This window comes from Misgurnus anguillicaudatus, chromosome 17 (assembly GCF_027580225.2).
Source record: "Misgurnus anguillicaudatus chromosome 17, ASM2758022v2, whole genome shotgun sequence".
Classification (NCBI taxonomy): domain Eukaryota; kingdom Metazoa; phylum Chordata; class Actinopteri; order Cypriniformes; family Cobitidae; genus Misgurnus; species Misgurnus anguillicaudatus.
The window spans coordinates 19674397-19698135 of NC_073353.2; the positions used below are offsets into that span (position 1 = coordinate 19674397).

At 38.0% G+C, this 23739-nt stretch overlaps 1 protein-coding gene across 1 annotated transcript in view; it reads right to left on the minus strand.

Moving 5' to 3' along the window:
• Nucleotides 1-23739, minus strand: part of neb (nebulin) — a 62753-nt gene that overhangs the window by 15243 nt on the left and 23771 nt on the right. Inside the window, exons 64-124 of the mRNA XM_073855132.1 lie at nucleotides 23489-23593; nucleotides 23282-23399; nucleotides 22855-23156; nucleotides 22534-22737; nucleotides 22305-22409; nucleotides 22116-22223; nucleotides 21720-22031; nucleotides 21426-21629; nucleotides 21190-21294; nucleotides 20969-21076; nucleotides 20405-20716; nucleotides 20210-20314; nucleotides 19816-19914; nucleotides 19627-19728; nucleotides 19405-19512; nucleotides 19008-19319; nucleotides 18799-18903; nucleotides 18600-18704; nucleotides 18383-18487; nucleotides 18171-18278; nucleotides 17870-17980; nucleotides 17550-17747; nucleotides 17355-17459; nucleotides 17169-17273; nucleotides 16974-17078; nucleotides 16776-16883; nucleotides 16551-16664; nucleotides 16264-16461; nucleotides 16049-16153; nucleotides 15865-15969; nucleotides 15638-15745; nucleotides 15445-15552; nucleotides 15249-15356; nucleotides 15045-15149; nucleotides 14825-14929; nucleotides 14609-14707; nucleotides 14410-14514; nucleotides 14188-14290; nucleotides 13993-14099; nucleotides 13785-13889; nucleotides 13591-13695; nucleotides 13407-13511; nucleotides 13192-13296; nucleotides 12910-13014; nucleotides 12463-12564; nucleotides 8740-8841; nucleotides 8367-8474; nucleotides 8171-8275; nucleotides 7975-8079; nucleotides 7774-7878; nucleotides 7579-7683; nucleotides 7362-7472; nucleotides 7162-7272; nucleotides 6972-7073; nucleotides 5868-5972; nucleotides 4450-4560; nucleotides 4258-4362; nucleotides 2047-2151; nucleotides 1500-1604; nucleotides 890-1000; nucleotides 135-245 (exon numbers count right to left, since the gene is read on the minus strand). Coding sequence (XP_073711233.1) covers nucleotides 135-245; nucleotides 890-1000; nucleotides 1500-1604; nucleotides 2047-2151; nucleotides 4258-4362; nucleotides 4450-4560; nucleotides 5868-5972; nucleotides 6972-7073; nucleotides 7162-7272; nucleotides 7362-7472; nucleotides 7579-7683; nucleotides 7774-7878; nucleotides 7975-8079; nucleotides 8171-8275; nucleotides 8367-8474; nucleotides 8740-8841; nucleotides 12463-12564; nucleotides 12910-13014; nucleotides 13192-13296; nucleotides 13407-13511; nucleotides 13591-13695; nucleotides 13785-13889; nucleotides 13993-14099; nucleotides 14188-14290; nucleotides 14410-14514; nucleotides 14609-14707; nucleotides 14825-14929; nucleotides 15045-15149; nucleotides 15249-15356; nucleotides 15445-15552; nucleotides 15638-15745; nucleotides 15865-15969; nucleotides 16049-16153; nucleotides 16264-16461; nucleotides 16551-16664; nucleotides 16776-16883; nucleotides 16974-17078; nucleotides 17169-17273; nucleotides 17355-17459; nucleotides 17550-17747; nucleotides 17870-17980; nucleotides 18171-18278; nucleotides 18383-18487; nucleotides 18600-18704; nucleotides 18799-18903; nucleotides 19008-19319; nucleotides 19405-19512; nucleotides 19627-19728; nucleotides 19816-19914; nucleotides 20210-20314; nucleotides 20405-20716; nucleotides 20969-21076; nucleotides 21190-21294; nucleotides 21426-21629; nucleotides 21720-22031; nucleotides 22116-22223; nucleotides 22305-22409; nucleotides 22534-22737; nucleotides 22855-23156; nucleotides 23282-23399; nucleotides 23489-23593 — 7668 coding nt within the window. The remainder of the gene's footprint in view (nucleotides 1-134; nucleotides 246-889; nucleotides 1001-1499; nucleotides 1605-2046; nucleotides 2152-4257; nucleotides 4363-4449; nucleotides 4561-5867; nucleotides 5973-6971; nucleotides 7074-7161; nucleotides 7273-7361; nucleotides 7473-7578; nucleotides 7684-7773; nucleotides 7879-7974; nucleotides 8080-8170; nucleotides 8276-8366; nucleotides 8475-8739; nucleotides 8842-12462; nucleotides 12565-12909; nucleotides 13015-13191; nucleotides 13297-13406; nucleotides 13512-13590; nucleotides 13696-13784; nucleotides 13890-13992; nucleotides 14100-14187; nucleotides 14291-14409; nucleotides 14515-14608; nucleotides 14708-14824; nucleotides 14930-15044; nucleotides 15150-15248; nucleotides 15357-15444; nucleotides 15553-15637; nucleotides 15746-15864; nucleotides 15970-16048; nucleotides 16154-16263; nucleotides 16462-16550; nucleotides 16665-16775; nucleotides 16884-16973; nucleotides 17079-17168; nucleotides 17274-17354; nucleotides 17460-17549; nucleotides 17748-17869; nucleotides 17981-18170; nucleotides 18279-18382; nucleotides 18488-18599; nucleotides 18705-18798; nucleotides 18904-19007; nucleotides 19320-19404; nucleotides 19513-19626; nucleotides 19729-19815; nucleotides 19915-20209; nucleotides 20315-20404; nucleotides 20717-20968; nucleotides 21077-21189; nucleotides 21295-21425; nucleotides 21630-21719; nucleotides 22032-22115; nucleotides 22224-22304; nucleotides 22410-22533; nucleotides 22738-22854; nucleotides 23157-23281; nucleotides 23400-23488; nucleotides 23594-23739) is intronic.

Below are 23739 nucleotides of genomic sequence, written 5' to 3' on the forward strand. Positions count from 1 at the left end.
TGCCTATTAGAGTGATTAGTGATCGCAAGAGGTGAATGGACTTATTGCTGCCTGGTTAGTGCGCTGAGGAAGAGGGAGGGGGTTGTGAGGACGACAGGTGAAATCACAGTACAGGTCAGATTTTGCCATCCTACCTCGCACAGGATATGAGTAGCATTCTTTGCTCTCATTAACTCAGGAGTTTCCTCCAGCATTGTAAGACCTTTACCCTTAACCCCTTCCTCAAGATCCCTCCTGTATTCTTTCTACAAGGCGGAGAAGAACAGAAATACTGCAGACACATACACCACACAGACACATGCCGTACTGGGTGTAGTTTGGTCAGACCGTTCAAAATCACCCAAAATTTGCTCTGCATTTATCAAAACTATTAAATGAATTAAAAATACAGGTGCCCACACAACATTAATATATTAACCCTTTCAGTTTCTTGTACAGAGCAAAGGCAGTGTTGATTTTGAAAAGCAAACCAGGTAAACACATACAGTACAGTACAGTATTCATCAGAAATATCACAAGCAAGAACATGACTCCTTAAGATCCTCTGAACATTCATATGATTTAATAACCAAACCATATTATCTTAAAAATTTTATTTTAATTAATAAGCATGCTTAGGTTAACTGAAGGATTGAACATTTTAGAAAACCAAGATATTTGACCATAATAGACAAACCGGGTCAAAAACACACATACAGAGATGTTGAAGGGAGGGAGAATGAAATTATTGAGATTGGATTACGGCAGGAGGATGGTTCATGCATACTAACCATTACCTACTTGGGTGTGACCGGAAACTTCAAAGACACTCATGAAAGGATTATGTTTGTGGTCTTAGTATTATTACCGGAATGAGGAAGGAGAGTACAGTATAAAGACCACATGTTACCTCACTAGCAATTTTCGTTGCGTGTCTGACATGCATCATGGCAGGGGTGTCCTCCAACCCAGAGAGGTTCTTGCCTTTCATTGACTCCTCAAAATCCTTCTTATACTCTTTCTAATCACCGTGCATATAGGAGAGTGAAAGATACATGAAGCTTTAGGGAATATGGATCTAGTGACAGGATGTTACCATGGTAACACTGGATCCTCAGTCGAAGAGCATAATATCTTGAATGTTTATATCCATTTCAATGTGTCTTACAGAGTAACACATGACAAACATAAATGCATGCCGAATATCTTGGGCCCATGGCTTCCCACCGCTTAAAAGTCATTCACACTAAGACATTCACTATAAAAAAATGTTTCATCATAGCTTTATGTGGTACCATATAATTAAACTTCTTGTATTCAACTAAATCCACCTGACACTGACATTACAGTAGCTTACCTCAGTAAACCATTTTTAAGGTTTGATACCATATTGGTCCACTTTTTTACAGGGGTGTGGGTTACAAAGAATACTGGAGCAAAGGTTATACGTATACATGGCTGTTCGTTTTTTGCATTGTTGCCATTAAATACACCAGGCTTTAACATAGCAGCCATTTTACCTGACTCTGAAGATGTTGAGCCTCCTTAGCAGTCACGTATGTAGGGGTCTCAAAGTCCAGCATGGCTTTGCCTCTTTCTTTTTCATATTTCTCCTTATACTTCACCTATAGTCAAACGAAACCCCAGAAAGAGACATCAGGTACAGAAAAACTGAACTGATATACGTAATAGTTGACTGAATAATACTTGTTTGACAAAAAACAGCTTTGGTCGCATACTGTTTGACAATTAGTGTTCTGTTTTTTACTGGCTGTTGAATAACTTGACATATAATGTTGTGAAAACCCCTTTAAAAGTGTTACTGTAATGTGAAAAATTCATAAAAGGGGGGTTTAATAATGAAAAACACTCATGTTTTAATGATCACGTGATGCCCATACAGCTTAACATAAAACAAATAAAAATTTAAACAATAAATACAAAACATGGCTCATGGATGAAGTGAAAGGTCCAGCATTTGAAGACTCTCTCATCCACAGGACAATAGATGATGTGATCTGGATGGGATGTTAAAAGCTCCAGAACTGTACAGTATGTGGACTTCACTTGACTCTGTAGCTCTGAGGCCTCTTTGTGGTGAAGTTGCTCAGGTGAGTCGGTTATCATAAGGTAGTGACCCTTACTTTCCTCAAACTTCTTCTTGTATCGGTACTAAACAGGAACGCCCAATAAAGCAGCTTAATACAACGATATGCAAATCCAGTGCACTGAACGTTATCTCTCCCAGGTCAAAATGGGCCAAAATAACCAAAGATTATGCAAATGGCCAAAAAAGACATGACTGATGATTGCCATCTTAATGTAATTTATATAAATGCACAACAAAAATATTTATAATGTTTACTACCAAGTCCCACATAATTATGTTGGCCTGACAAAGCCAACATGCTGCTATTCTAGCTACCTTTTTAAATCCCTAAACCTAATAAACTAAATGCACTTTCTGACCGACTCCTACTAAAGATTTTAAAGTCACAATGAAATGAAAACCTTTTTTTGGAATATTGTGGTATTTTTTTACAAATTACTTTTCTGCGAGCTTCATTATTTAAAAAAATTAATGTGCCCTCATAATCTTTAATCAAAAATAGGGGTGCACCGATATATCGGCTGATGATGCTAGCTATGCTTCTCAATGAATTACAGTGAAATGCCGCTACATCCAAACGCCAGGGGGCGCTCTCGTGCAGAAACCCAATATGCGCTGTAGACGAAGAACCATAAACAAGGAGCTATGACACACAGCTCCAGGAAATGGCTTAAGGATATTTATATTGCTGTTCTTTAAACCTTTAAGGTATTTTCATGATAATAAAGAATATGTTTAATACAAATTATGTTTGACGAGTGTTGTTTCAAATGCATGTTATAAACAATTCAAACTAACAGTGATTTAGTGATTTGATCGATAAGGACTTACTGATCAAAAGCCGTAGTACATGAAATAGCTGTGAATATTATCGGCAGTGCGATTCAGAATAGTTTTCAGATTATTAGTGTATATCAGCATTTATCAGTGCATCAAAGGCCCTGTCCCAAATGGCGCACTTCATGTGAACTTTTGGTCTCTTGGCCTTAAATTGCGCGTCCTCGCTTAGTTTACGAGGCCGTAGGGTGTCCCATCTGTCATTTTTATGCTTCGAAATGTGCTCATCAGCGCCCCCTTGATGCCACCTTTGGCGAAGCCCGCACTGCAGCAGGCTTCGCGCACTTTACCAACCCAGAAGTCCTTGCGAAAGAGCAATCAGACCAATCAGACGACTGAATGGAGAAGTTTACACTGACGGGGAACTTCTCTTTCTATTTCCGACTTGACGCTCGAGTCTGTCACAAAACACGACTCTGGTGCAACGACGTGGACTCGCATCAAGGGTCCCTAAAGTCTGCACTACATGATGTCATCAAAGTGTGGACTCTGAGGAGGACCACAAGTGCGGAGTATGCCATTTGAGACAGGGCCCATAACGCTAATCTCCCCTCCTTGAAACCATCTCTCTTTACTTCCGGTCATGAGGAATAGGAAAAGATCGCAGTGATTAGCAAATCGCATCATGACCCGGTCCAATGAATTCGAAATAGACTAATTCATGTCTCGCCCTACTTTTTTTATCATTTCAGAAGCCGTTTCACTTGGATATACATCAAGAAGGGGAAAATAAGACAATCGCTACTTCCAGTTCATTGCGACTTTAAGGTAAAGTATATCCACTATGATTCCTGCCAATCTGGCTGCAACCACCCACAAAATCCTTAAACCAGGTCTATTTAATCGACATAAGGCTTGAAACTTAATCTTTAAACTAAAAACTTTTTTTTAGTTTAGACCTAAATACAGTTTTAAACTTTCAGACAAGGTTTCGTCACGCCAGCATTCAAAATGAATTTAAGTTCATATACCCAAAACAAAATTTAAAATATAAAAAATGAGTAACAGGGAACTAGTAAAAATGGGTTAAAAAAGATTTTTAAATGTTAAAGAAATTAAAAAAACCACAACAACTAAATAATCACCAAAAGATGAGATGTTAGAGTGCCCAGTGCACTAGATTAAGAAAAAAACGATTACACTAGTCTATTGCTAGTAGTAGAAGTCGTATGAGGAGGGTCACTACCAAATGATAAGCGGGAATGATGAGTAAATCGTTTAAATGAGTGTTTACTCTAAGGATGATGGATGTAAGATATGATTCATTGTTACGATGTGTGGGGTAATTCTGGGCTAATAGAGGGCAATGAAACCGGCTACAAAAGTCTTACTTCACTGGCCAGCTTGCTAGTGCTCAGGCTGTGCTGCATGGACAGGGACTCGGCCATGTCCGTAACAGGTTTGTGAATCTTCTTCAGATCTCCTTTGTACTTCACCTGCATAATACAGCACACCATAACGTAAAAACACTGTACATGAAATCTGACTAGCAAAAATATTGTTTTTAAAAGAGACTTAAGCACCTCGCTTGCAAGGTCATTAGCGTCCTTCATAGTTTTATAAATCTTGCTGTTCCTTAGATCATACTGTGGTCTCTTTCCTTTCTCCTTGTCAAACTTCTCCTTGTATTTCACCTTTGAGAGAGTGACAATGTTAGTTGCTGTTTGCAGCAAATTCTCAGGGTCACAGGAGTCAAATGCTTACGGATACATAACAAAGGAATAATCAAATGAATTGTTTCATGCAAATATTAGAGGAAAGGCATTCAACATATACTGTTTATAGTATTTTTTGGAGATAAGGCAGACAAAAATTTGAATCTTTTCCAAGACATTCTGAATAATCTTCAGATCTGTGGAAGAATCAGTCCTGTAACACCAAACAGAAACACCTGTGGAGTGTGTAGACCAATTTCTTCTGCTTTTCAAATAACCTACACCTAAATATCTATTGTTGGTAAGCATCTCAATTGGGAGACTTTCTGCATTGACTTCTAGTTTACTACTATTGTTGTATATTGAATCTGCACACACCTCAGTTCAACAGCATGCCAAATGTATACAACATAAAACACTACTTTAAACCTGAGATAAAGACTGAGATTCGTATGTCCAAAAAATGAGCACTTTATGTCAGAAAAAGGCTTATTGATGGCAAAAAACTTGCTTGGCAAAAGGCAAAAGCTTTTAAGCAAGCACAAAAATGAAAGATGACTTAAAAACATCAAAATGAGATGGCATATTTCAATGTTTGCATCAAAAAATACCTACAGTACTGTATGATAAATCAAATTGAGTGCCACTGGACTATGAGAGTCCGTCAAAGTTAAAGAGAACATAGAGAGACACAAGACAGACAGAGATATGCAACTGTTGGACTCATGGGCCCGTAACCCTTCTTACATCACTAGTCAAGGCACTCATTTTCTTAATGTGGCGCATCTGAGGAGTGTCATAGGAAGCAGCACCATGGAGGGATGGCTTATCCTCCACCTAAAAAGCGCAGCAAGATGGCAGGGTAACATCAATGAGGGGGGGACAGAATATGAATGAATGAGAGATAGTAGAAAAGAGAAAGAGAGATGGATAGACAGACATGAATATATGAATAAATACAGGGCAGGTATTGAGCAGTGAGCAGGGTTGGCACAGATTAAAAGACACATGGACAATGATGTTATTAATGCTATAGGCATAAAAAGCGCTGCTGAGGCTTTTAAATCTACTGTTATCATAAAGCACTGCTGCGTAATGACATGCTGCTGTCGTTGTGGTAAAAAGGGATACCATGAAGAGGAAACTCAGCACTGGCCTGTCAAAAGACTTAAAACTTTGTGTACCTGTTTAAAGATTTGCACTAAACACTATGAAAACTGAAAGTCTACAATTAATCAATGAATAGGATCACTAGGAGTTACTAGAGGATCCTATTGGTATTTCACCAGGCTGGTCAGTTTGGACACTTCAGTGGCAAGAGCGATATCAGGTCGGCCGAGCAATGTTCCACCACGACTAGCCTCCTCTCGAGCTTTGTCACGATAACCCACCTAACAAAAACAACATGGACCTTCATTTATTTTTGTGACTCAAACTACAACCATACAGTATAGTATTAAAGGAATACCAAAACGATTATGAGCCCCATTCATTTCCATAGGAAAAAGAATACTATGAAAGTGAATGGGGCTCATGAACGGTTTGGCTACAAACATTCCTTAAAATATCTTCCTTCGTGTTCATCAGAACAAAGACATTTATACAGGTTTGTAACAACATGAGAGTGAGTAAATGGTGAGAGACAGGGTTCCCACACCTTAGTTAACTTCAAATTCAAGGAAAATCAAGGACTTTCCAGGTCCAATACCCTTAAATTCAAGGACTTAATGTGGGGACACAGTTCAAGTGAGAGCAAGGTTACATCGTGTTACCTTTTAAGATACATTGTAACAGTTCCCTTTTGAGGGAACTCGCACTGCGTCACTGCGGTGACACTTTGGGGACGCTCCCATGGGTAAGTGCGTCTGAACGTGTATATCAAATTCAACCAATGGAGAGGCTTAACGAAAAAGACATGGTGACGCAGGAGCCAGTAAGTATATCGCTATCTGAAATATTGCCAAAGACGTTACAGGGACGCAGGAAGTATTGCAAGGAGACGCAGCGTCTCGTTCCCTTCTCAGGGAACAACAGTTACATACTGTACGTAGCCCGAGACGTTTTTATGTGTCAAACACAACTATGCAAAAAAGCATTTTGGTATGAATCAATATTTGCATAAAGAATATAACAGTTTAGCACGTGTGCTTAAAAGTCTAGAAATTTTATGATATTATCGTACACTACACAGGAAATAATATGGATTTTTGCATAAAATAGATTCAAGCACTTTCAATGGCCTGTATCTATGCATGTATATTTTCAAAAACTTCCCAGGGCCTTGAATTATTTCCCCCAGATTCACAAACCTTCAAGGATTTCAAGGACCTGTGGGAACCCTGGAGAGAATTTTCATTTTTGGTGAAGTGGCTTTTCTAAACAGCACTTACATTACTAATAAGCTTGGAAGCTTGTCTAGCTTTCCTGATGTCTGGGCGGTCAGCAACCGAGGTGTAGTTCAGCTTGGATTTCGCCTCTTGTTTATAGGCGATCTATAGGCAAATATAGGTGGGAATTATGATGAAGTTGTCGTGTTAAGATTATTCTTTATGGCAGATACAATTCGTGTCAGCTTCTTACGTTGCTCTGTTTCTTGGCTACATCCATAGCATGCTGAACGTCAGGGGGGGCAATCATGTTGTTGTAATTGGACTTGCCTTTCTCCTTTTCAAACTTCTCCTTGTACACGTTCTGTGGAAAGATCACATGTGGTATTGAGATCGGTGACTTTTAAAAAAATATTAACTTTACAGATGTATTGAATGGACATCTGGACTTACACGACTTGTGATATTTGTAATTTTTTTGCTGTGGGCAGTATCAAGGGTTTCAGGAAGAGTGGTGAAGCCACCAGTTGCGCGATCTTTCTTGCTGGCCTCCTTGTATCTGGTCTCAGTAGGGGTTGTACAGTGAGAATTATACTCCAAAAAAAAGTACTCCACATCAGTTTAATATATCTGAACTCATAAATGACAATATTTTGAATCTGTGCTTTACCTCAGAAACAAGTTTGCCCGCTGATTTAGCATGAATCATTTGAGGAGTGTCAGGTACAACATGGTAATGGCCCCTGGCTTTCTCATACTTCTCCTTGTATTTCACCTGAAAAGCCGAGAAATGTCTTATTAGCTATAAAAACTAGTCACATATGTTGATAGGCACGCTCAGTTTTATATGAACATTGGGACTCACAAGACTAGAGAGATCTGTGTTCTGCTTAGCCAGAACTGTCAATTTGTCATCTGTCACAGACATTACACAGCCCTTCAGCATTTCCCTATCGTACTTGTACTCAGCCTGTGAATTAAAAAAGACGTATCATCAAGTACAAAAACAAGGCTATAGTAGGCTATAATCTGTAGTCATTCTTTAAAAACAGGAAAAGGTACGAACGTCACTCTGCTGGAGGCTGTTCTTAGCAGCATGGAGAAAATCAGGTCTGTCCACAGTCCAGACCCACTTGCTCTTGGTGGCCTCATACTTCTTCTTGTAGTAAAGCTAGATTAAAAATAGCACAAAAATGTTACCGCTGCCCTGTAAATCAATTTTATAAATGCATATAAATATAAATGCATAAATGGAAACTTACATTGGTGATGTTATTGTAGGCCTCTTTGGCGGCACGAATTTCATGAGCATCAGGAGCAATGTTGATATGTGCCTTGTTTTTTTCATATACTTCCGTGTATTTCAGCTGGATTAAAAAAAAGGTTAGAAATGACAGTAAATATACTGACTCAAAACTGACATTGGAACCATTTAAATGGATAGAATGGTAAACGTACGTTGCTTTTGAGGTCTTTGACCTTCCTCATGTGATGGCCATGGGGAGTGTCAGGTCCAAGTGTGTAACCTCTTGCTTTGGTCTTGTGGTACTCCATTTGATAGATGATCTAAAGAAGAGAACATAGATACCAAAATGTAATGCATTCACATGCTTAAAAAGTCTCAAGTTCAAACCATTTACTGTAGGGGTAGGAAATGTCTATATTATTGTTGTGAATATTTACTCTTTTGAATTTGAACTATTGATCCATTTTCAGCTGTTTTTTCAGCTGATTTAAGTACTTTGAACAATTGCTATAGATTTGTACAGTACTTTGTCCTATTACAGCATGAGAAGAGATGACGTGTAAGTCAGTTAGTGGTGATACTTACATCGCTGATCTGCTTGCTGCGCTTGGCAACTTTGTAAGAAGGAGTATCCAGAATTGAGGTGAACTTCGACTTGGCACGTTCATATTGCTCTCTGTACCTCCACTGAGGAAGTAATGGAAATGACAGAGTAAGCAAACATTCATTCAATTACTGCGGATGATTCCAGCAGTATTTGATCATTTGATGATAACAATAATCACTAAGCAAAATATGTGAAAACCCAGCCAAAGTCTCAAAATCTAAATATTAGATAACAAGCATCAAAGTTTGATTCCTTTCATTGATTTTAATCTTTGAAGTGACCTTACTCAGTAAATATTAAATATATAATTGTTATATATGGGTGATTCTCACGAAACCATTGAAACACCACGGCACTAATGATTTTAGCTTTAAAATGTGTAATATAGTAACATTAAAAAGCATCAGAATTAACACAATAACAATACTGTGTTCTACCTTGCACAATGTGTGATTTCAACATAAGAATTTATAATTGTAAATTTTATCTCATTTTCTGCTGAAATTCTCATTACCGCAATGTGTCCGGCTGTGTTTGAACATGTGTTATGTTGTAATTTAATCAAATGAACACAAAAATATTAAGAAAAAAATAAATGGATGTTTTGCTAGACTACTTTAGATGACAGAAAAAATATTTACTTAATATTCATGTATAATAATAATGAAGAAAAATTAGGAAAATGATGTGTCCATGCCTGATGTTCTCATCCTCCGCAACACTTTTTGAGAACAGTTTAAGCACACATACAGAATTTTAATAAAGTTTGATTTTGAGTGACCAAGCACATGGAACAGTTACTTCAAGATGGCTACCAGGTAAGATTTTTTTACAGTTAATTTGAAATATTGTCTTGTCAGAATGCTTATACGACATTTTGATTATCATTACCGCAACAGATGCTTAATAAATGTTAATTTAATTAATAGAAGCATAATACTTTGATTTTAAATGCATGTGCAGAATCTCCAAATTATGTTCTTTCAGGTTTGTCATGTAATTTTGAAAATATGTCAGTGTTGATGTTTTCTGACTGTTGCGGTAATGAGATTTTTTTAGAACTAATTTTTTTAATTATGTTACAAAAAGTGTTAAATGATAAGTAAAAGTTTTTAAATTAATGTTCCCATTTACTCCAGACTTTGTTTTTCAATGTCTGGTGGGAAAAAAAGTAAATTTAAGCAATTTTTACATTTTCATGCTTGACATTTTTAAAACCAAGTTTTCGTGAGAATCACCCATATAGTAAATCACAAAAAAAAGACTTTAGCTGGGTTTTCACAGGCAGGGTTACATATTATCATAAATTCAGGTAGTATACTTACTGCCAGCATTCATGCATTTTAGGAAATGTTTTAAGAAGACTAAGATGTTTTACCATTATATAAGTTATAAAAGACTTTAATTAAATTGGCATTTGCCATAGCATAAATCTATTCAGTGGAGGGCATGCAAATAATGTGTAATACAGTAATGCACACATACATGCAAAAAAACATGCAATATGCAGACAACCAAAAGATGGAGGTAGATAGCAGATTCAGACAACAGTACACAGAAAGACACCAACAAATTGCTACCATAAATAGTTTCGTCTGTAAGGTCATCTTTCTTCTGCTAACTCATGAATATGCCATATGATCACTGAATATAGTTTTTACAGTGCTTCTGTTTATAAAACACAATTTAAAGTTAAACATTCAAACTATAAGCAGATTTAATGAATCATTTGATTCATTATCTGTAGGCAATCAAAAACAATCAAAACATTGCTTGAACTATTGCAAATTCTTTAATTTCTACTAACAAATCTGCTGATCATTGACCATAGATGTACTGTATGGACAGTTTCTGATCAGCAGATGTGTTTAAAAAGCAGGGCAAGGTGGAAAATGTAGTGATAGTTAATGACTAGTGATGGTTAAAACCAGTAAGGGTAAAATTAGGATTGCAGGTGGATGAAGTGATGAGATAAAATTTATGGGTGGCTAGGAGAAGCACAGCCTTGGACAGATGGTTACCTTACTCCACATGCCAGAGTTGTACAGGGCAGTGAGGATATCAGGGCGGAGCAGCTCATTGCAGCCACTCTTGAGTAATTCCTTAGCCTTGATTTTATATCTTCCCTGTCCATTGAAGAAACACAAACACAGACATCCAGGTCATGCAACAAATAAAGGCAGGCAAAACTGTCGAGAATCGGAGGCTCCAGAGGTCCAGGAAAAGTTTGGCTTGCACAGTACCAAACTGCGTACTCCAGATAACATACTTTACAAGAGAAAGATGAGATCCTTATCTATCGGTAAGTAACGGACATTTCTACCCTAATCCCAACATCTACCCGTCGAGAAGTAAAATCCAGCATGATTTAAGAAAACAACCCAATCTATGTAACTTACTGTAGCTATGTTAAAAACATTCGCGTTTAATTATTTTATTCCCGTTATCTAGTTAAATATTTAATTTTACGTAGAGTATGTCAGTAAATTCTGCAGTTTATTTTTTCGTCTTGAAATGGCGGCATTTGGCCTCCTCGCGCATAAACGAATTAGCGGTTTTTTCATATAAAACTGAATCTGCGTGAAAAAAAGATTCCTATTTCATTCGTCAGGGTTAATGTTTGTGTGAGTAACTTATCTCAATAATAAGAGCACTTACTGGAAAGATAAAGAATAGTGGGGTGACAAAAAATATATATAGGCTATTTGTTGTTTTTCAAGTTTCCAATGAATAATTTTAAGATAAATTCAGTTTGACTGAAGAGAAGCCTTGTGTTAGTGTGAGGATTTTATTTTCTCTTGTCAGTATTGTTATTTTGTATATTTATCCTTAATGTAATTTATGTACCTTAAAGGCTGGTAAATTAAATTTGCAAAATGGGTCAGTGACAAAAAATAAACGGTTTGCCAAGATGAGAAATTAAAAAATATTAAAAAAAAAAAACTTGTTTTAAAAGCCTGCATCATGTTTATTTCAATGCACATAGTGTATTTATGTTCATTTTATGCAATAAAAATTATTTATTTTTATGAAAGTTATCATGATACACTAAACTAGATAATTATATTTTATTCCACATTTTTTTATATTTTAATTAAAAAAAACACTAGTTATACCAATTGACACAGACCGGTTACACCACATTGATATTTTTGCAATTATCCCCCAAAAATTATTTCAAAATGAAATAAAATCAGAAATTTTAGACTTGGTCCTCAAAAAAGAGAATGTATGCAAGTAATCTGCAAATTTATTTTGAAATTTTAACCCTTTTACATTTTATTGAACCATACGGACACAAAATAATTAACGTCACGTCATTGACCCAAATTCTAGCTACTGTTTTTTGTTTGATCACAGTTTTGATTATTTTTTAGATCTTAAGCATAACTATAATTGTATAAGCTCCAATTTTTTTTAATTACCTGTCCAATACCTGGTAAATGATGTTTAGACAAATCCCACCCACTACTACATTTGACCTCATCGTATTTTCTGCAAATAAGAAATATCTGGAGTACACAGATTAGGAATCTGTTGTCCAAACTAAAAAATCATAGGCCTAGAGGAAGAGAAAGAAATGCGTTCCAGTGACGTTTCAGTCATGCGACAGAGAGATCCATTGAATCGGCGACGACCTCATGCTCGGGCCCCTGTAGCAGGCGATGGGCCCTTACGGGAAGCCTTGCTTGTGACTTTACCTGGCTCATCTTGTTGACCTCCTTGGCCAAGAGGTTTCTAGGGTCATCTACAACTACGGTATATTTGTCCTTTGACTTTTCATAGCTGGCACGGTAGGATTTCTGCTCAGGAGTTCAAAAGAGGAGTTAAAAACAACTGTCTAAAGATAAACACTCATCCAGAGGTAAAAGCATGTCAAAAATAAATAAATTCAAGGTAAAGTTAATACAATTGTCCCTTTTTCCAGGAATTTCCATAAGGAAAAAGACATCAGTTTGACGTAGTAGGCCTGTTACAATAATTTACCTGTAAAGCTGTACCCAGTTTAGATGCAGAAGAAGAAACATAGGTTATGAAATCAGTTTTACATTTTCATAATGTACTCTATGAGGTATTCCTTCTTCATTACTTTCATGTATTTAACGTATTATGATAATTTATCTGAGACCATGCTTGCATTAACTTGCCTCATTGATCAGAAGTGAAGCATTCTTGGTCATCGTAAAGAATGGTGTGTCAGACGTGTACTTGAAGTTGTATCTGTTCTTCTCAAATGATGTTTTGTAAAGCCTCTGTTACCAAAAACATAGGAGAGTATGAGGGCGTTACAAGATGCCCTTGAACACTTACAAGAAGTACTGTTGGAGTAACATTGTACAGTGATACAGTAAATATGATTATGCTGCTATATTAATAAGGTAATCTGTTGCAGATAAGAGTGAAATAGGGGTGTTTAAGTTTCTCTTTACTTCGCTATAGAGGCTCTTGTTATGTTCAGCCCGCAACAACTCAGGTGTGTCCCACACATAGCAGCCGATGCCCTTGATCCATTCTAGATCTTCTTTGTACTTGACCTAAAGTAGATGGGAAGATGTGATGAGCAAGTCGTCAAAGTAGACAGTCAGCTTGTGTCAAAATTACTTTGAGGATATTATTTAAATAAAGTAATGAGGTTTATACATACATCACTGACGTGGTCCCTCACAATTCGGCTGTGGAAGAACTCAGGGCGGTCTGGGATGGACTTCCAGGTGCCCAAGGAACTGATGTACTTCTCCCTGTATTTGACCTGTGAAACATGTCATTAGATTTAGTGACAGTATGCCTGGCTTAACCAACGTTAAATTTTAACACAAAACCAAACTGACCTCGCTGATATCATCTCTGACTCTCTTGGCGCAAACAATATCTCGGGCTTCCTTGTCAGGATGGTAGCGTCCCTTGGACAGCTCAAAGGTCTCTTTGTAGCGCAGCTGCAGAGAAATAACAGAGAATGTTATTATTTTTTTAATTGCTGATACTGAACAAGGACCATTTCGGGGAAAAAAACGAACCAACTTACATCACTAGCATTGAGGTAGGCCTTCTTGCAACGGATCAGGATTGGCGTGTCTCTGATGGGAGTGTACCTGTGCTTCATCTTCTCATATTGTTCCTTGTACTTTTTCTAAAGATGACAGTGAGGATGAATTGCAGGTTTGGCAGCATACAAACAGGTTAAACAGTGCTTAAAAGGATCTGAGTTTTGTGCATAGCAATGCTTGGATTACCTCACTGTACATCACTTTCATGGACCGAGCATGATTCAAGTAAGGAGTATGGGCTTCTGGGGTGTAGAAGGCTCTCTCTTTAGATGCAAGATCAACGTATTGGTAATGTGTAGAGACAGAAACATAATATTATACTTCACATACAATCTAAGTGATTTCTGATTGTTCAGTGAACAAGCTAACAGTGCTTTACATGATTGGTCAGAGTCTGGGCCCACTTGGCTCTCTTAATCTCCAGACCATCCACAGTGATTGAACATTTTGACTTCTCCTTAAGGCCATGAGCTCGGTACACCAGCTGTAGATAAAAACAGACACAGGTTTAAAGGGCGTGAACAGGCTTTAAATAGAAATTGACTGTCTGTGTAACTGAGCTTAGTCTCAGGCTTTTTCAAGGCTGCTTTAAAAGTTGCTTACATCACTGATGTGGGTCTTGAGCTCAGTCACTCGCTTGTACTCTGGTGTGTCCAGGACTACACTAAAATTGGATAAGTTCTTCTTGGCATCAACTTCATATGATTTCTAGCGAAGAGATGTAAAGAACAATCAAAACCACAATTAATAAAATGCTGTATTGATAATATTGCTATTTAAAAACCAAGTAAATAAAAATTACCTTAAAATCTGTGATTTTACGAATCCTGACCATTTCTGGAGAGTCAAACATAAAGCAGCCAAGGCCTCTCAGCCAGTGCAGATCCTCTTTATATTTCAGCTGAAAAAAATGCATAAACATACATTAATCACTATGTATGTGTCAAGGCAGTCCAAACATCCAAAGTATGTACTGTATGAATTGAAGTATTTTGATGTACGTGTAGTCGAAACTTACATCACTGTTGATCTCATTGACATGGAAATAGTGCATCAGCTCGGGGGTGATAGGCAGGGATATATAGTTTCCTCTGTTATTGTAGTACTTCTCCTTATAGCAGAGCTATAGAGAAAAATGGACAATATCGGTTTATAGATCTAAAACACAATGTGGTGGTGTAGTAGTAAAATCAGATACTAAATGCTTTGAATAGAAGTTTAAACAAGAAAATACTTACATCACTGACTGCGTGCTGGGTAGCTTTAACCTGTCTGATCTCAGGAGTGTCATACTCGGAGTGAATCTTGTCTTTTTCCCTGTGATATTGCTCACGATAAAGTCGCTAAGAGAAAATGATGGACGTTATCACTCTTGTGGTTTATTCACAAGTTTTAAATCTATAAGACTATATTTGACTTTGATTTGATAATTTTTAACTTACCTCGTTGATGACCTTGTTCATCTTCCTGATATTGACAAAGTTGACACCTTCAGGGTCTAGGGTGTAGCCCTTGGCTTTCATTAGGTCATAGGCTTCCCTGTACTTCACCTACATATATTGTATCATCAGATGAAATGATTGAATGAGTATATACAGTAGCTTTGAATGTTTTTGAGAGTGGCCATGTTCACTTCACATTGCTGGTGGTAGTGGTGTTGGTTTTGGCCTGCTTGTTGAGTGGAGTGTCGTATGGCAGAGTGTAGCCAGTAGGCATAAAGTTCTTATTGGCCTCTTTGTAGATGTGCTAAATAACAAAACAAATGAATGGGTATGTCACATTTATTGGAGACTGGTAAAGTTTTAAAGAATTGGTAAGAGAGATATTATACTTCGCTCTGGATGTAGTTGGCTAGCCGAGCTCTTTCAGTATCAACAGTCACAGCAGGAGCCGTGTTTGTACCCAAGACATTTGTGACATAGTCACTGCGGTAGTTGAGCTGCAGACAGAAAAAAAATAATATAATCAATCTTAATGGTTGGTGAATGCATTCTGACAAGTTGATATGTAGTTAATAAGTGCTGCGGAAAATGTTTTTGTGGTGTTAGAAGAACTTACATTGCTCAAGTTCAGAGCGCTCTGTTTGCATGTCTCATAGACAGGAGTGTCCATAACCACAGAGAAGTTCTTCAAGTGATCGATTCCCTTAGCTTTGTACAGATTCTGAAAGAAATAATTACATGGGACATTACATGAGAATGTAGGCTAGGAATGCATGAAAATGAAATTAGTTTATACTTACGTCACTCTGCAGGTTCATTGCGTGCTTACAACGAAGAATCTCTGGAGTGTCCCAAGCGTAGCAGCCAACACCCTTCAACCAGTTGAGGTCATCTTTGTAGAAGATCTAAGATGTGAAAATTAGTTAGCAATTTCACTTGAACCTATGGATTTGTACATTAGAACTGAACCATGGTTGTGAATGATGATTTTTTTGTCAGTAAAGTAGTAACTCACATCGCTCAGTTGCTCGTTGACCTTGCGAGCCTGCACGTACACCTGCATGTCAGGCAGGCAGATCCACTGGTGCAGGTATTTACGGTAGTCAACCCCGCTGATCATTTTCTGAGTGTTGCGTGCAGCTACTATCTCAAGCATGTCTGGAGGTACGTGGATCTTTGCCTTGGTCTTCTCATAGGCGCCTTTGTACAGGCGCTAAAGGTAAAAGACACACCAAAGTCTTAAAAAGATGTTATATCATTGATTTAATCTTTGATTTGACTGTCACCTGATGCTTTACTCACATCCAGTATAAGTTTTCCAGCTTTGATGCACCTTGAAGTGGCTGGGTCGTCCTCAAGACACTTGGGCAGGCTGTACAGACTCTTAAACTTCTCATACTCTTCTTTGTATTTAATCTGCATAAAAATTTTTATGTTTAGAGTCCAATATGTTTAAGGCAATCTCTTCAACAATCTCTGTGGAGTCATAAGCATGCACTGAAGAAGGGAATGCGGTTTAGGACTTACGTTGCTGAGGACAACCTTCTGCTGTTTGGCATGGGCTAAGGCATGGGAGTCGTGGGGAATACTGTAGCTCTTGGCCTTGATCGTGTCCCAAGCTGCAGAATACGCTTTCTAAAAGTAGACAAAGAATATTTGACAATGGTATAAACTATGAATAAAGCAAAGAACTCAAAGTTTTGAGAAAACAAAATGGTGTCTTACAGTGCTGTAGATCTGCTTTAGGTTGAAGCATCTTGCATAGTCATAGGTGTCAAGAATAGTGGTGTAAATGTGTTTCTCCTTATGATATGCCTCTCTGTAGTTCAACTGTGGAAGAAAGTTTGGATATTAAATCTACAAGTGGTATGCTTCTGAGCATAATTGGGCCTTGAATGAAAATATAATGGGTGTACAAACCTCACTGGCCCAGGTGTGGCCCAGGATGGCAGTTACGTACACAGGGGTGTCTGTCACAATGGAGTAGTTGTTGAATTCCTTCTTGCCTTCTGCTTTGTATTGAATCTGTGTAGACATTCATACAATAACGCGACTTTACAATCTCTTTACTGTAAATGACAAGATCAGTGTAAAGTTCTTACTTACATCACTCTGTAGATCATATGACTTCTTTGCACGCAAGATCTCAGGAGTGTCCCAGACATAACAGCCAATGCCTTTCATCCAGTTCAGGTCTTCTTTGTAAAACACCTGCAAAGGGAAATCAATCATATATAGCCATCGAACATAACTAATAACACAAACCTTTTAGGCATTGTGAGGGAACCTGAGGTAACCTACGTCACTCAAGATCTCATTTGCTTTGCGGGCTTGGATGGCATCATTCTGATCAGGGTGGCATGTCCACTGGTGCAGATATGTACGGTATAGCACATCGCTTAAGATATCCTGGCATTTCTTAGCAACCACATGGCTGATCATGTCAGCAGGAATGTGGAGCTTAGTTTTGGTGTCATTGTAGTCTTTGTGGTAGTCTCGCTGATGGACAGATCAAAAAACGTCAAAGTATAATTAACAAGAAGTCGTGTTTTTAGCTAATGTCATCAAAGCTTAACATCGGAGAAAGATAATCCTAGAACTTAGACCAAGTATAAGCTCACCAAATTCTTCATCTTCTCCATTTGACCAGATCGGACCACCTCAGGGAAGTCTACCAGTGTTGAAGCCATGTAATGGCCTTTGGCTTTTTCATGAGCATCATTGTACTTCACCTGCAAAATTTCAGTAAATAAAGAAACAATAACAATTATTATCTTTAATTATTTTTAAGTAGCCTATTTAGTGTATAATGGTGCAGTTCTATGATGCTATTGTAGATCTGTGATACTGTACTGTCAGTAACTGAGACCAGAGGTCCAGTGGCCATGTGGTGATGTATAAAGATGATATAAAGTACTTCACATTACTGATAATGTCTCTGGTTTTCTTGGCTGATTTTACTGGTATGTATTCTTGGTCTAGCTGGTAGCCTGTAGCTTTGCTTTCATCCCAGGCATTTTTGTACAGTTTCTGAAAAAACAAAACAAAAACAATATTAGATTAAAGTAGATTACCACAAAAAAGTAGATTAATATTTTGGTGTGAGATAAAATGGAGTTGATGTTTTACATTACCTCACTGAGAAGCTTTGCAGCCTCTCTACTGTGAGCCAACTGTGGTGTATCTTCAGATCCAATATAGTGGCCCTTCTCCAGGTTAAAGGATTCCTTGTACTTCAGCTAAGCAACAAAATAAGAATAAACCCATTTGGTAAGTAACCCTCTACACGTTGGTGCTTTCCAATAAAGATGACTTACAATTTAGAATTGGTGAATTCTAAAGTAAACTTACATCACTAAGGTTGAAAGCGTTAACCTTTGCTAGGACAACCTCAGGGCGATCCACAATGTGGGTAAATCTTGCAAAATTGTCCTTGGCATCCTTTGTGTAAAGTCTCTGTATGGGAACAAACCAGGCATTGTTGTAAATACTGGACATTTGAATGATAACTGAGAAATTGGATAAAAAAGTCACTTTGTTCAGAACTTACTTCGTTCAGAATCTCCTGGGCTTTTCGGACTTTGACGTGATCTACACAATCCGCAGCCACCCAACCACAACCACGAATCCATTCTAAATCTGATTTGTAGACATTCTGGAGAAAGAGGAGTGTGTTCACATTATATGTATGTGCCTACTGTATATCTGTATACTTTATTTAGAAGCAAATCTTTAAGTCTTAGAAAAGAATCTACGTACATCACTAGCCAGGTCATATGCTTTACGGGCCTGAATGACATCGTTTTGATCAGGCAGGCAAGTCCATTGGTGCAAACGGGTTCTGTAGTGTTCGTCATTGACTTGGATCTGGCATTTCTTTGCATGTTCAAATGCCAGCATGTCCACTGGGAGGTTGAATTTAGTCTTGGATTTGTTAAAGTCCTTCTTGTAGAGAGCATCGCTAGCAATCTTAGCTGAATTCAAAGCCAGCATGAGCAGTGGATCATCCTGGACGCTAAGGGCTCCAATATGATGACCAACTTGCTTACGGTAGCCCTCTTTGTATTTGTACTGCATAAAAAGAGGTAAGTGGTCATTAGTCAGTTTAAATTATAAAAAGTAGAGTAAGTTTACTTTTACTTTTTTATTTACTTACCATACTCTGCACTTTAGTGTTGCTGATGCTTTGTTTAATCGGAACAGCATCTCCAGGCATGTAGTATGACGTGTCTTTGGTCTGGTTCCAGTCTTTAGTGTACAGGTGCTATAAGTGACATTTAACATACATTATTGTAACTTTTTACTTGTACCTTTTTTAAAACGATTGTTTCAGTTTTTAAATGGAATCTTTTTAATCTCAAAAGCAAAACTTATATACCGGGTGGTGCATCTTGGCCACTTCCCTAGATGTAGCCAAAAGAGGAGTATCTGTCAGAGAATATTTAGTCTTGTCCTCTTGCCAGGCCTCACGATACTTGGCCTAAGAAAAGACATAACAAAAAACATGTTTAGAGAATAGCAGTGCCTGAAAAGCATGTGAATTGTAAGTTGTCTTCTGGTTGCATACCTCATTGAGGACATCAGCTGCGTTTTTGGAACACACAAAGTCAACTCTGTCAATGGGTGTTGAATATTTCTGCTCATCCAACTTAACACGGTATCCTCTCTATGAAATAAAGAAATAAAACACAATCAAAAAACTGATTTATCTTAGGGCGTTTTTACAGTGGGCTCGTTGTGGTTCGAGCCCGAGAGCAAATGTTCCTGTGGCCGTGCCTCACTCGATTCTATCAAACCAAATTTTGGTGTGATCATTCACAGCAGAAAGAGCGACTGTTGGGTCTTTGCCTACCCCAGCTAAAGATATTGAATTAAATTAGATATGATGCCAACTGTGAACTCTCTCTTTTTTGTAAAAATGTGACGGTCATTGGAAAAGTGTAAAGTGGTAGAGGACTTACATCAGCTAGGATCTTCTGGGCATTCCTAACTTTAAGGACTTCAACAGACTCATGGGGAATCCATCCACATCCCCTCAGCCACTCTAGATCAGCCTTGTATACAGCCTAAACAGTCGAAGGAAAGAATGTGTCAAAATGCTTTTAATTACTTTTTCAATGTAAATACTTCAAAAACCCAATTAAAGCTCAGCTTACATCACTACGCAGATCATAAACCTTCCTGGCCTGGACAACGTCATTGGAGTCTGGCAAGCAGGTCCAGTTGTGCAGGTAGGTTCTGTAATTGAAATCATTGACCTGGATCTGGCATTTTTTAGCCAGCTCAAGAGTCAACATATCTACAGGAAGGTGGAACTTGGTTTTGGATTTGTTAAAGTCCTTCTTGTAGAGAACATCACTTGCAATCTTGCCAGAGTTCACGGCCAGCACGAGCAGTGGATCATCCTGGATACAGCGGGCTCCAATGTGATGACCGACTTGCTTACGATAACCAGCCTTGTACTTGTACTGCAAGTGAAAAATAAATACATTATTCCGAATTGTTCCTATTTTTGTGTTTGCCATAGAGCAAAGACATGAAAATTGCATTTGCATGCATTGCATTTGAAAGATCACATCATTAGTAAATACTCATATGGACATAACTTGTAAATTAAAAAAAGAGGAATATTTATTTAAATGCCTAAACGTTACTGATTTTAAGGTGGCTCATTAGAGAGAAAATAAAAGTAATAAAGAAAGAACTTGAATCTTTCTTACATCACTGGCTATATCTCTTGAGGCTTTGGCCTTAATAACAGAGACAGCATCCTCTTTGATTTGGTATGCCTTTGCCTTTGTAGCATCCCATTCTTTGCTGTACAATCTCTGTAACAGAACAAAGGATGTCAGTTAAAGCACATCATTACAATGATTTTATAACATAATAAGCTTATATTGTTGTAGTAATAATCAGTTATCCTGCATGTGAGTTTGCTTACATTGCTGACAGCAATAGCATTAGCTCTGGACAACTCAATGGCAGGTGTGTCTGGCATGATGTGGATGGATGTCTTATCTTTATCCCATGCCTCTCTGTATTTCCTCTGTGAACACATAGCATTAACAATAATTGGTTTGGCAAACACTGATGTTAAAACAAAGACATAACTATAATTATGTAAATATACATTTGTGTAATTAGAAGTACTCGTTAAAGAAACAGCAACAATCTTACATCACTGAGAATATCAGCATTTTGTTTGGACAGGACTATGGCAGGCAGGTCCACAATGCTGGTGAACTTGACAGTGCTGGGAGGCTGGCGGTATAGTCGTTCATTTAGGATCGTTTGAGCGTTCTTGGCTTTTACGACATCAACAGATCCATGTGGCATCCATCCACACCCACGGATCCATTCAAGGTCAGCTTGGTACACAGCCTAGCATACAAGATTAAAACAAATACTGTATGTTAATGTACAAGTATAACCAGGTTATGTAAACAGCACGGTGTGCGTAACAATACGTACATCACTGCGCAGGTCATAGACCTTTCTGGCCTGGACAACATCATTAGAGTCTGGTAAGCAGGTCCAGTTGTGCAGGTAAGTTCTGTAGTTGACCTCGTTGACTTGCATTTGGCATTTCTTAGCCAGTTCAAGAGACAACATGTCCGCTGGTAGGTTGTACTTGGTCTTGGATTTGTTAAAATCTTTCTTGTACAAATTATCACTAGCGATCTTGCCTGCGTTATTGGCCAGCATTATCAAGGGATCGTCATGGATGCTGAGAGCTCCGATGTGGTGCCCTTGTTGCTTCCTGTAGCCAGCCTTGTACTTGTACTGAAAGTGTTAATACATTGAAGACTGAGCATTATCATTTACATAGTGCATACAATGTGTGAGATATTTCATAAGATGACTTACATCGCTAATGATATCCCTTGAAGCCTTGGCAGCTTTCACTGCAACGGCATCCTTAGGCAGAAAGTAGCCCTTCTGAAGGCTATCCTCATAGGCTTGACGGTAGTATTTGTGTAAAAATAAAAAAAGTACAATAAAGGATTCTCGATTTCAGCATTGATAAGGACAGAACGGCTGCAGTACACTACTTACGTGGCTTGTGTTGAGTCTGTTCTGTTGTCCAAGGATAATTTCAGGGGTGTCGGGCATGACATGGATATTGATCTTATCCTTATTCCAGGCTTCAACATATGCATTCTAATGGAGACAAAAAATAGGTTAATAGAGATTTCAGATAGATCTTTATCCACAAAATCCCTGCTAGCAATGGTAATTCAGGCACAATTTATTTTATAGTTTTATACGTAAGATACAAAAGTACCTTGTCCATGACTTTGGCATTGGCTTGGGCGAGAGCAAAAGGTATCGCATCCGTTTTACTTGTAAACTTGTAGTTGCTTGGATGTTGCCGGTACATCCTGTCGCTCAGAATCTCACCGGCTTTTTTGGCTTTTAATACGTCAAGGGAGCCAATGGGAACCCACCCTGTACCCCTGATCCATTCAAGATCAGCCTTATACACAGCCTGAAATGACAAAAATGCATTTAAAACAAAGCACAAATACAGTCAAATTGCATAAATTCTTCAATGTTGGTAGAACACTTTCATTTATTAAGTTTATAAATATAAAAATGCACTCACATCGCTTCGGAGATCATAGACCTTCCTGGCCTGAACAACATCATTGGAGTCTGGCAAGCAGGTCCAGTTATGCAGGTGAGTTCTGTAATTGAAATCATTGACCTGGATCTGGCATTTTTTAGCCAGTTCAAGATTCAACATATCCACAGGAAGGTGGAACTTAGTTTTGGATTTGTTAAAGTCCTTCTTGTAGAGAGCATCACTAGCAATCTTGGCAGAGTTCACAGCCAGCACAAGCAGTGGGTCATCCTCGATACAGCGGGCACCAATGTGATGACCAACTTGCTTACGATAACCAGCCTTGTACTTGTACTGCGGATGAAAAATAAATACTATATTTAGGATTTGTCCTATTTCTATGTATGCAATAGACAATGACATGGAAAATTTAAATCAATGACTTGACTTATTTGAAGTGGTCAGGGTATGTACTTGTAGTCACTAATAATGTCTCTGGATGCTTTGGCAGCTTTAATGGCTACAGCATCGGATTTAAGGTCATAGCCTTTCCTGAAGATGTCTTCAACAGCTTGTCTGTATAGTTTCTGTAAGCAGAGTATTGTATTTTTTACTTGAGAAACATATTTCGGTAATTAAAATAAAACAGAAAGAAAAAACATGAAGTGATACCTACCCTACTATTGTTCATTGCATTAGCGTTTGAAAGCACAATTTCTGGAGTATCAGGAGGGATGTGGATTTTGGTCTTGTCAACCTCCCACGCTGCATGGTAGTCGCGCTGATATGAAACAAAATGTTGTCAGTGATCATGGGGAAGTTAAAAATGTGTGACAAAAATGCTTACATGCAATAATTTATGAAGATATTTTGATGAATAATTAATCAAAATATCTTCTTTTGTGTTCAACAGAAAAAATAAACTTA